Raw genomic sequence first — 12,251 nt, forward strand, 5'->3', positions numbered from 1 at the left:
ATGTTGCTGGTCTCTAGATACATCATTGTTAGAATAGCTGTCAAAATCTCATCTCATACCTAAAGGCAAAGTCTCATCATTCTACTTTGTATATGTGTTGTGCTTAAAGCAACACTCTAGGAAATCACTTTCTTCTTCCCTGCACCCCTTACCTAACTACAATCAGTGAAGGTCTCAGCACCCAGATACCCCAATGAACAAAACCAGCATGTCACGGTGACACATGAAAGGTACCAAGTCCAACTTTGATGCATCGATGTAGCGGAGACATGAAAGCAGCAATGCAAGGATGGAAAAAGGGAGCAGCCTGAAGGTAAGAGTTTAATGTATAAAACAAGATTAGATAATGACCAGGAGACAAGTGATTTGCAGTGAAGTGCTTTACAGGTCGATGTACACGGAGGGGAGTGGACCCCACCAGACTATACAGTGGTGCTGTTCCCTTCATTGGAGACCTTACAGCAGCACTCCCTTAATTTCAGGCGGCGGGCACAAGACGACACGTTTTGTTGATGTCCTTGGCCGGCCACGTCGGAGGGGGGTCTCTGGAGTTAGGGGTCCGGAGGAGGTAAACCCCAAATAATGACCCATTGTAACTGTCTTATAGAGTCCAAGTCCTTCACTCCAGCACAACCTTCCCTCCCGCAGCCTCCAGAGCCGCCTTTATCTTCTCCGCTTCCTCTTTGGCCACGTTTGCTCGGATTTCCTGCGGAAGAGCCTCCACCATCTTCTTGGCCTGTTACGAAAAAATGAAATCGATACTGAAACTTTGATCTAAATAGTTCAGGTAAGTGATCAGTATCTACAGCTCACATGTAACCCAAGAGCAGGGTGTGAAATGTACTGACCCATCAATAGATTACATAGCCCATTAGTGCAATAACTTCACAGGCTGGGGACTTACCTGCACTAGGTTGACGCCCTGCACGCAGTTCTTCACCTCCTTGATGAGCTTGACCTTATCCGCGGCGTTCACCTCCGTCAGTTTTACAGTAAAGTGAGTCTTCTCTTTCTTCGCCGGAGCGGCTTCTTCTTCTGCGGCCTAGTAACCCCCAGAGAATATTCAGAATATTTATATCTTTTCCCGTCATATGAATCATCGATTCTTAATCTATTCATCAATATATTGTTACCTGCGCAGGCGCTGGGGCTCCGGCTGCACCCGGCATCATCGCACCCATTGGCATCATAGCCACATCCTGGATGTTCAGTGTTTTCTAGAGGAGATGGATACAAGGTTATAATGCTGTACGTATGCCAGTAATCATAGATTATAATAGATATAACAGATGTTACAGGGGCAGGACAGTAAAAGGATCTAGAAATTTCTGTATAGAAATACTGTCTATAGAAGAGGGGGTGCAGTGTGCGAATAGTCAGTACTGGGGGTAATGAAAACCATCCACAGTGCAGCTCTGGTAGAGACTAGAGCATAATCCTTGACTAGATCCTTATATATTATTATATGAAGGTTGCATGGGGTCTGACTGATCGTTAGTAAGGTGGCCCACCCATATATGGAAAGCTGGGTGCTCACTTTTTGTGGGACTGCAGGTGATATCCAAGTGCTGGATAAAGAATGATGGAATGACGACTTGTGAGCAACTAGGCCGCTCCATTCATTTTGGGTCATATTCACATGCAGCATTTTCCAACACAGCGAAGAGGAGCCTCTTACCATTGCAGAGGCATCAAGACCTAAAAACTCATGATCTGGAAAAACCGATCCAAAACACTTGGGTCTTTCGCCATCACAAGTGTTTAGGTCTTAAAGGGGTTGTCCGAGACAAAGTTATTTATCCTGTTTGTTCTATTCTATTTCGAAGCACAATTGACATGCTGCATGTGAACATGGCCTAAGGGCAGAAGCGTCCTCCTGTTCTTCTGATCAGTTAAGGTCCCAGCAGTCAGATCCTTTACCGATCAGCAAGTTATCAGACGCTTCCCACATTTCTTTATTTTATTTTCAAAGTTCAAAAAAGAAAAAAACAGAAATATTTAGTCTACGTGAATGGAATCAGTCTGATCGTTGGGACTCAGAAATCTTGAGTCACAGTGACCTCTACAGGTTATTTCTAGTACTGCACTACTTGGGAGGACCTATCTATTGTTACTGTAAGAAATTAGGCAGCAAATCAGTGGCAAATGTGTAACGTGCAGATTTTTTTTTTAAGTGTCTGCAACATATGGACAAATCTTAAAAACTCATAGCGATTACCAAATGAGTAAATAAATCAAGCAGCAGCGAGCCCACGAGACAGTCACTACATTTAGATGGAATTAACCCTGCCCCTTGATCGGGAACGGTCTCATTAGTAGGACCAATACCAATCTACATCTTACCCCCTAATCCTACAGCCTCTCAGTGTGTGTTCACATGTGATGTCTGCACCGAGTTTACAAATACAACGCAAACACCCAGGGCAGGGCTTGGTCCGAACGCACCTGCACTTCCAATGTAACGCATGTGATTGGTAACCAGCACCCAGTGGTTTTCACGTACACAATGCAAAACGCCAATGCTTGCTGCCCATCGTATGCATTTTACTGGAAACACAGATGTGATTGGGCCAACCCCTGCTCCTGGCTTTTTGAATTGCGTTTACAAACACAATCCAAACGCCACATGTAAACGCACCCTTAACCACCATGAAGGTAGCGGACTAGATGCACCAATAGATGTTCTCCAGTTGCACTGATCAACATGGTTCCTTCAAGTCACAGACAGGAAAAAAAAAGCTCTACATTTTGAGGATTTACCAAAAATCTTCAATATTTTGTTTTTTGAAATGCATGAACCCCCTTTGGTTTAACCCTCTTCCTGATATGTTGAAATGCACATGCCCCCTACAGATAGCACGTGAATCGCCATCAAACAGCTATAGCTCTTGAAAGGTGTAAGTCTAAAAGGAATTATCTCTTCTTTAAAATTGCATCAGGATTGTGTTTGCAAGTGTCATAGAACCGGGATATTTACTGTTAAAGTTGCAGTCTAGATGCGATTTTTATTTTACAGTGGTTATCTCCAGTTCTAGGGCACCTAAAAACACAATCCTCTTTAAAACTACACCAAAACTGTTTTTTTTTAAGGGGCCTTGGTTCAGAAGAAGTTAGAAGAGTGCACCCACCTGCAGCCTAGCAGCATGGAGGAGGAGGGAGCTGCAGGAAGACTGACCTTATATATACACACATTAAGCCACTTTTGTTGTTACACATCTCCTACCAGACTTCAGGTAGTAAATCCCTTCCATCAGTGATTTCCCTCTGAAGCAGTTTTGCCTTATAGACATATACAGATGGGTGCCCTCTTCCAGGCTTCAGTGATTTCTCATCAATGTCTTACTGAACCATTCTTTTCAATGGGCTTTTTAACACTTCAGTTTTTTCCCGCTGATCAGTGGACATTGTAGAACCTGTTTTTTTGGTTGTTCACTGAACACATTGCATCAGTGGGTAAAAACTGAAGTGTGAAAAGACCCAGTGCAAAGAATGGTCCAGTAAGAGATCAGTGACAAAGCACTGAGCCAGAAAAAGAAAACCAATCAATGTGTTCCTAAGCCAAAATGGTTCAGTGAGAAATCAAGTCCACCCTTGACTGCATTCACACAGCCATATAAGGGACACTGCACCGTTCCATAGCCGGGAGAAAGATAGGACATGTCCCATCTTTCCCCGGAATACAGAGCTGTGCGCCAAACATCACTATGGAGAGGGGCGGGGGTGAGCGGTGCTCTGCAATCTCCAGTACAACCTGACTTCTTCTACGAATAGGAGACAGAGCTAACAGCTGGAAGCACATACACCTGCTGTGTCTACATCTGAACCTTGGAGGGGGATTTTACAAAATATGATAAGTTTTTTGCCCAATTTTACCTCTTATTAAAATACTTAAGTCGTTAAAATGACGAAACTCGTGTAATTTATTTGACCTTTTTTAGTCATTTTGTCTGTGAATTTGATAAACAAAGAAAGACACTTTATAAGAAGCATCTTATCAAGGAAAAATGTATATCTTTGGAACTGCTTTATGTAGCACACACCACGCTGCACAGAGTTGCCAAATCAGTCCCTGTCCCCAACAGGGCTCACAATCTAATCAACCTTCCAGTATGTTTTGGAGCGTGGGAGGAAACCCGTGCTAAAACACAGAGAACATACAAACTCTTTGCAGATGTTGACCTGGGTGAGACTTGAATCCAGGTCCCCAGCGCTGCAAGACTGTAGTGCTAACCCCCCAGCCACTGTGCATATTGTCATAAGAACTGCATCAAGTTGGCCACATAGATCAACAAACTTTAGATATCTTATCATAATCTATTACCTCATCCCTTGTCCTCATGACAGACTGTAGTTTTTTTTTTCTACTCTAATCCGTTTATGTGACTAGTAGCCATCTCTGCACTCACAGCAGTCAGAAAATGGAGCGGCAGGACACGACTGTTCTATCGCTCTTAAAATTAGTGAGAACGGGATCCCCTTTGTCCAGATCGTGGGGCATCCTAGTAATCAGATCCCTTTACAATGCCCTATCCTGTGCCCTAACTTAGAACAGCCCCTCTAATAAGATCAGCTGGTCTCCGAGGATACCAGAATAATACAGCACCATTCTCTGTGTAGTGGTCAGACTAGGTAACTGCAGATCAGCGGTTATACATATTAATAAGAGAAGCTGCAATGACCCAGTTAAGCCACTACACGGAGAACAGACAGGGCCCTAGTGGTTACATGTAGTGATGTACAAGATCTCGTCATACGCAGCAGCCAAGTCCATTCCGCTATATAACAGGTCACTTAACCCTTTTCTGTATAGTGCATAGTGCAGTGATATGTTGGGGCAGGCATGTACTTACCTTGAGCAGTTCATTGAGATCGGAGACTTCCAGTAGAGTGAGGTTTGCTATTTGGTCTACCAGTTGTTGTATTTTTGGAGGGTAAACTTTAGGCACGTTGTCCAAAGGCGGGCTGGCCAGGGGTTCATTGTGAAGAGCGCTGGACGTGCGTAGATACCTCACTGCGGACAACTCTAACCTGCACAACAAGAACCAGAAAACTGAAGAGGATAACAGTATATTACACTATGGTTTACACATATTTTGGCAAACAAAAATTGGGGTCCCACCATAACATCTTTTTGGCTAGTGCCTGTACACAGTGGGGCCCGGTAACGCGTATGACAGGCTGGGGCTCAGTTCCATTTAAATCTATAAGACAGAGCTGCAATAACTTCTCAGCCATCAGCAGAATAGATAATGGACTCATTGCCCAAGAGAAGACTAATCTGAAGAACAGGGGGTGGGGGTTCGGGTGTCATGTCATTCCCGTTTGGACGCAGCCATGGTTACACATACGGCTGCGTTTGAAGTCCATAGCACTGGCAGAAATGACGCCATAGCGCCCATTGTGGCTGCTATGAGGCCCGGCCGCTCAGCCAATGACAATAGTTTACTGCACTACAATTGCTAGGATGTCCCATCAGTTCTAATTGCAGCCCTGCTGTCCTGTTCTGTTCAATTAGTCTTAACCAATAGATTGTAGGATTAATTCATCAAACTTCAATGGGACATCCAGGATCTGCTTGTCCTCTAATTCATGACTGAAGTCCCATATAAACCCAATGAAACACAGGAAGAACTTGTTCTCGGTTCTACTGACTTGTATAGAACTTTCCAGACACCACAGAGGACAAGCCCAACCGAGGAGTCCCTGGTAACACACGCACGTCCCTCTGTTCTGTCCATCATAGAGCAATGTGCTTCTCAAACATCTAAATTAATGTCCAGTAAAATATCCCCTTTAAGCAAAAAAATTTGCAGCCCCAGCACTTCCTATAGCTGATGGATTTGCCCCAGTTGTATCCACTCAGGTAATGTGACATTTTAAAGGGAGTTTCCCCAGTAACAGAACATTTCCCCATCTAAGGCCCTTTCACACCAACGTTTTGTTTCCCGGTTGTATGTTACCGATACTGTATGGCTGTGCCACCCTCCGGCGAGGGTACATGGGTGTGAAAGAGGCCCAAGGAGGAGGAGAGAAACGTGTAATCACTGGGATGTCCCATCACTGGAAATCCAAAAAACCTGAAGAAATGAGGGTCCCCAGGTCTCCTGTGTTGCACAGAGGAAGGATCACCTCTATTCACTATATGACTGATGGAGATGCCAGAAGTCAGCGCTCCAATCTGTAGTGTCGGAGGTCACACACACATAGGGGGATCTGGTTATAGGACCTCCAGTGATCATCCCCAAGGTTGTGGATAAGGGATAAGTGTTATAAGATTCGGTAAAATACCTTCCTCGCTGTACACTAGAAACGCCGGACTGTGCTGGAGGCGGTCCACCGTATTCATGAGGGGACGGGATTATGGAGGGTGACTGCCGGATGACGCACGGCAGTCACCGCTGGTCAATGGACCATCACGGTCCGGTGTTTCTAGTGTCCAGCGCGGCAGTGTCTGCTAGCACTAGCAGTGTAACATTGCTGCGTCTGTTTTAGCACTAGTAAGCAGCTCCTAGTGCCGTGTTTATAGGTGACAGGTCCTCTTTAAAGGGAACTTCATCACATTTTCACAAATACAGCTAGTGGCAAGTTCCCATAGAGCCCTAGTAACTAACTGACACCCTTCTTTTAGCTAAAAATGGGTTACCTTGCATCCCCATATATTCAACTTTATAATTTTACCTGGTATCCAGAGATAGCCTGTCAAGGTTGGCGTGACACCAGCAACTTACCCCCATGCTTTCTCAGCATGCAGCAGTAATGGCATGTGACCAGGGTGGCATCATCACAGGTTCTTTAGCTTCCTAACAAACTGTACACATGCATATATCTGATCACATGAAGTCACAGTAGCCTCCATGGAAAGGATTAGATGTACATGCAGTGATTTTATGGTGCACAGTTTACTAATGTTAGGAGGCTAAAGGACCTGAGATGATCTCACCCTGGTCAGATGACATTAGGGCACGCCCCCAACTCACTCTGCCAGTATCATCCTCACTACTGCCCGAGTAAGATGCTATAAATGACGCATGGCAGTTGTCAGGATAGCACTACCAACCTCTAAACAAAGAGGCTCAGCAGCAGCAGCGCCGGATCACCCGGGGGAAATTATGAAATTACCCATCATATTATATTGATACAGGACATCCCCTTAAGTACAACCATGTCACACAGCAGCAAAGGCTGAGCCCTCTTTGGAGCCGGGTAGGACTTGGATGTGTTATACAATGGAGCCGCAGTGTGATGCACATGTGACCATAATCCAAGATTCTCCAAATCTGCCATAGGACACATGAATCCCTCTGCCCCTCTTCCTGTCAGAGTGTGATGCCCCAGGTGTGGTACTCCTGACCCCATTCATTCTCCATATTGTGATGGACCCACTCTGTTACCTGCAGCAACAGGAGGCGCCCTGCAGTATACAGCAGCCAACCCACTATACACAGCAGGCCCTCACTATGACCTGCACCCACTATACACAGCAGGCCCCCACTATGACCTGCACCCACACTACACACAGCAGGCCCCCACATGACCTGCACCCACACTACACACAGTAGCCCCCCTATGACCTGCACCCACACTATACACAGCAGGCCCCCACATGACCTGCACCCACACTATACACAGTAGCCCCCCTATGACCTGCACCCACACTATACACAGTAGCCCCCCTATGACCGGCACCCACACTATACACAGTAGCCCCCCTATGACCGGCACCCACACTATACACAGTAGCCCCCCTATGACCTGCACCCACACTATACACAGTAGCCCCCCTATGACCTGCACCCACACTATAAACAGTAGCCCCCCTATGACCTGCACCCACACTATACACAGTAGCCCCCCTATGACCTGCACCCACACTATACACAGTAGCCCCCCTATGACCTGCACCCACACTATACACAGTAGCCCCCCTATGACCTGCACCCACACTATACACAGTAGCCCCCCTATGACCTGCACCCACACTATACACAGTAGCCCCCTATGACCTGCACCCACACTATACACAGTAGCCCCCTATGACCTGCACCCACACTATACACAGTAGCCCCCTATGACCTGCACCCACACTATACACACCAGCCCCCCTACTATGACCTGCACCCACACTATATACACCAGCCCCCCTACTATGACCTGCACCCACACTATATACACTAGCCCCCTACTATGACCTGCACCCACACTATATACACCAGCCCCCCTACTATGACCTGCACCCACACTATATACAGCAGCCCCCCTACTATCCACTGCACTATACACAGCAGCCCCCCCTACTGTGCCCTACACTATACACAGCAGCCCCCCTACTATCCCCTGCACTATACACAGCAGCCCCCCTACTATCCCCTGCACTATACACAGCAGCGCCCCTACAATCCCCTGCACTATACACAGCAGCGCCCCTACAATCCCCTGCACTATACACAGCAGCCCCCCTACTATCCCCTGCACTATACACAGCAGCGCCCCTCCTATCCCCTGCACTATACACAGTAGCCCCCCTCCTATCCCCTGCACTATACACAGCAGCCCCCCTTACTATCCCCTGCACTATACACAGCAGCCCCCCTTACTATCCCCTACACTATACACAGCAGCCCCCCTTACTATCCCCTGCACTATACACAGCAGCCCCCCTCCTATCCCCTGCACTATACACAGCAGCCCCCCTCCTATCCCCTGCACTATACACAGCAGCCCCCCTCCTATCCCCTGCACTATACACAGCAGCCCCCCTCCTATCCCCTGCACTATACACAGCAGCCCCCCTTACTATCCCCTACACTATACACAGCAGCCCCCCTTACTATCCCCTGCACTATACACAGCAGCCCCCCTCCAATCCCCTGCACTATACACAGCAGCGCCCCTACAATCCCCTGCACTATACACAGCAGCCCCCCTCCTATCCCCTGCACTATACACAGCAGCCCCCCCCCTACTCTCCCCTGCACTATACACAGCAGCCCCCCCCTACTCTCCCCTGCACTATACACAGCAGCCCCCCCCCCTACTCTCCCCTGCACTATACACAGCAGCCCCCCTACTCTCCCCTGCACTATACACAGCAGCCCCCCTCCTATCCCCTGCACTATACACCAGCCCCCCTCCTATCCCCTGCACTATACACCAGCCCCCCTCCTATCCCCTGCACTATACACAGCAGCCCCCCTACTATCCCCTGCACTATACACAGCAGCCCCCCTACTATCCCCTGCACTATACACAGCAGCCCCCCTCCTATCCCCTGCACTATACACAGCAGCCCCCCTCCTATCCCCTGCACTATACACAGCAGCCCCCCTACTATCCCCTGCACTATACACAGCAGCCCCCCTACTATCCCCTGCACTATACACAGCAGCTTCCCCCCCCTACTATCTCCTGCACTATACACAGCAGCCCCCCTACTATCTCCTGCACTATACACAGCAGCCCCCCTCCTATCCCCTGCACTATACACAGCAGCCCCCCCTACTATCCCCTGCACTATACACAGCAGCCCCCCTACTATCCCCTGCCCTATACACAGCAGCCCCCCTACTATCCCCTACCCTATACACAGCAGCCCCCCTACTATCCCCTGCACTATACACAGCAGCCCCCCTCCTATCCCCTGCACTATACACAGCAGCCCCCGCCATTACCTGCACCGGGAGGAGGCGCTCCGCAGTCTCCAGCAGCAGCGGGCGGCGGGTAACATGACTAAAAGCGGGAGACAGACGACGAGGACACCACGGCTGCACGCTGCTGTCACCGGCTGTAACACATGGAGTCCTCCACACTGTGACCTACCCAGGATGCACCGCGCGGCCGCTCACCGCAAAACTTTATTGCTCGCGGCGTCGTGAACATTGGACGTCACAGCTCTGAGGTCTGGTACAGAAGTAGAGGGGACGGGAGGAAGCACGTGCTGGGCGAACGGGTGTAACATCCCCTATAGGACATAGATGTTAATTCCAGGCCTAAGATTCATGGGGTTTTATTATAGTTTTATTTTACACAGTTCTGTACATCAGCGCCTACAGAACCTGATCTATAGAAGGCTCCTAGGGGGAGGTAGAGACTCCAGAAAATTCCACATACAATGTTACTTCTGCATAATATAGACAAAATGCGGCCTTATTAGGGTGAAGACACACGTGGCGTTTTTGGGCCGTTTTTAATTGCGTTTTCAGTGGAAAATGCATGCGTTTTTGACAGGTTTGACCAATTATCTTAATTCAAACCGCATGCGTTTTTTTCCGATCTGAAAACGCTCTACTAAAAATGGCCTAAAAACGCCACATGTGTCTTCACCCTTAGGCCGGCGCCACATGTGGCGCTTTGTCTGCGCTTGCAAACGCAAAGCCGCGCCCACCGGGGCGGGCCTCGGCCCCATCGCATCGGCGTTTCTATGGAAGCGCAGACAAAGCGCCACGTGTGGCGCCGGCCTTAAGGTCGGGGAAGCCATATTGTTCTGACGCTGCCGTGAGCTGCTCTCTGCCTCCATCCCCCACCCCTGCATTCCAGGATGAGCTCACACAGAGACTTCCTGCCGGCAAGCAACACTTACATTGTGAGCAGAGTAAAGCTACAGACAAATAAGATCTTTATCCAGTAGTGATGAGAATTACGGCTCTAATTAGTGATCTGGCTCTTTAGGCTCCACTTTTAAGAAGAGCCGGCTCTTCGGGCTCCTGAACAGCTCTCTAAATATATAAGGCCCCTTCCACACTAGCGTTTTTCACGCGCGAGTTCTGCGCGTGCTTTTGACGCGCAGAACTTGCATTGCACTCTGTCCCATTGTTTCCAATGGGTCTTTCCTCATTTGCGTTGTTTTGCACGCGCGTGCTTGCGTTTGTTTTGACGCGCGTCAAAATCGCAGCATGCTCTACTTTTGCGTTTCCCGCGCGTTTTTCCCGCCCCATTCAAGTCTATGGAGATGCATCAAAAATGCATTGCACTCGCAAGCATTGCGAGTGCAATGCGTTTTAAATGTATGGGTTGCTAGGTGACATGAATAATTCCCCTGCTCGAGATCGAGCATTTAATTAAAGAAACACAGTGAAGAACAGTGAAGAATAGAATAAAAACAGTGAACACAGTGAACACAGGATCATTTAAGTGAAAAACACAGTGAAGAACACAGTGAAGAATAGATTAGATGTTCGGCACATCTGCTTACTTGTCGGGAGATACGCGCGGAACGGTGCGAACAAAATAGCATGTGAAGAACAATATATATTCTTGTCGGGAGATAATATACGCGCGGAACAGTGAAGAATAGATTGCAGATGTTTGCATACATCAGAAGACATTCTTTTTCAATTAAATAAAACATTTTATTCCCGAACCATGGTCCCTTTGAAAAAGTCCCATTGACTTAAAAAACGCGCGTGAAAAACGCAAAAAAACGCGAACAACACACGCGTGAAAAACGCAAAAACGCTAATGACTCCAAGGAAAAATGGAACAAAAACGCAGCCAAAAACGTCAGTTTTTCACGCATTGCACCCTGATGTGAAATGCAACGCTAGTATGGAAGGGGCCTAAGAGGGAGCCCCGTTAATCACCACACACCACTCCACTTTTAACCCGATTGCATTGGGTTAAAGGGGGCATAGTGAGCCAGTTGGGGCGGGGTTACGTGAGCCATCGGCCGTAATTCATGAACAAGAGCCGGCTCGTTTAAAGGACACCTGTCATCAGGTTTCTGTCACTAGTCCTGTCACTAATACCTGTTGGAGCAGCTCACAAGGATCCCATCCCAGCCTTTATCTAGTTATTTCATACATTAATCATTGTAAAATCATCTTTTCTTTATTATGTAAATGAGGTTGGTCACATGGTCAGAGGCAGTGATGTCACCCGTGTTACTCCTCCCTGCTCCTCCCCCTGCTCATGTCTGTGTGTAATGTATAGTAAAGCATTGCTAGTGTCTGTGCTGCATCTGCTGACATGCTGCACCCTCCTAATACACATGTAGAGACACAGACATCAGCCAGACAGGTACCTGACATGTTCTTCTATAACATGGCTGCCTGGAGCTGTTGTATCTCTCCTATACATACACAGGCAGCAGAGGGCGTGGCCGCCAGCAAGCACATGGAGTAACCATTACTGCATTATACAGGCTGTTAGTCATGCACTGGGGGTGTGGCTGTGCCTCCCACTCATGAATAAGCTGGACAGCTTGAATATGCTAATGAATCATTGGACATTTCACAGGTCATTTGCATACAGCTTTA

General features: G+C 47.9%; 1 protein-coding gene across 1 annotated transcript; it reads right to left on the reverse strand.

The window, feature by feature from the left end:
- Positions 1-303: 303 nt before the first annotated feature.
- MRPL12 (mitochondrial ribosomal protein L12) lies at positions 304-9,872 on the reverse strand. The gene is made up of 5 exons (XM_072112257.1): positions 9,669-9,872; positions 4,851-5,028; positions 1,134-1,217; positions 905-1,042; positions 304-736 (listed from the first exon to the last, which is right to left on the reverse strand). The coding sequence occupies exons 1-5, from the start codon at positions 9,722-9,724 to the stop codon at positions 620-622; spliced, it is 573 nt and encodes a 190-aa protein (XP_071968358.1). The 5' UTR covers positions 9,725-9,872; the 3' UTR covers positions 304-619.
- Positions 9,873-12,251: the final 2,379 nt, after the last annotated feature.

Source organism: Engystomops pustulosus, chromosome 6 (assembly GCF_040894005.1).
Source record: "Engystomops pustulosus chromosome 6, aEngPut4.maternal, whole genome shotgun sequence".
In the NCBI taxonomy this organism is placed as follows: domain Eukaryota; kingdom Metazoa; phylum Chordata; class Amphibia; order Anura; family Leptodactylidae; genus Engystomops; species Engystomops pustulosus.

What these genes read in the sequence shown, in the direction of transcription:
- MRPL12 (XM_072112257.1), bottom strand. Translation starts at nt 9,724, where the DNA reads ATGTTACCCGCCGCCCGCTGCTGCTGGAGACTGCGGAGCGCCTCCTCC. An exon ending in GAGCCCCAGCGCCTGCGCAG is followed by an intron (nt 1,043 to 1,133) that starts GTAACAATATAT and finishes GGGGGTTACTAG; the next exon opens with GCCGCAGAAGAAGAAGCCGC. An exon ending in AGGGCGTCAACCTAGTGCAG is followed by an intron (nt 737 to 904) that starts GTAAGTCCCCAG and finishes TTTTCGTAACAG; the next exon opens with GCCAAGAAGATGGTGGAGGC.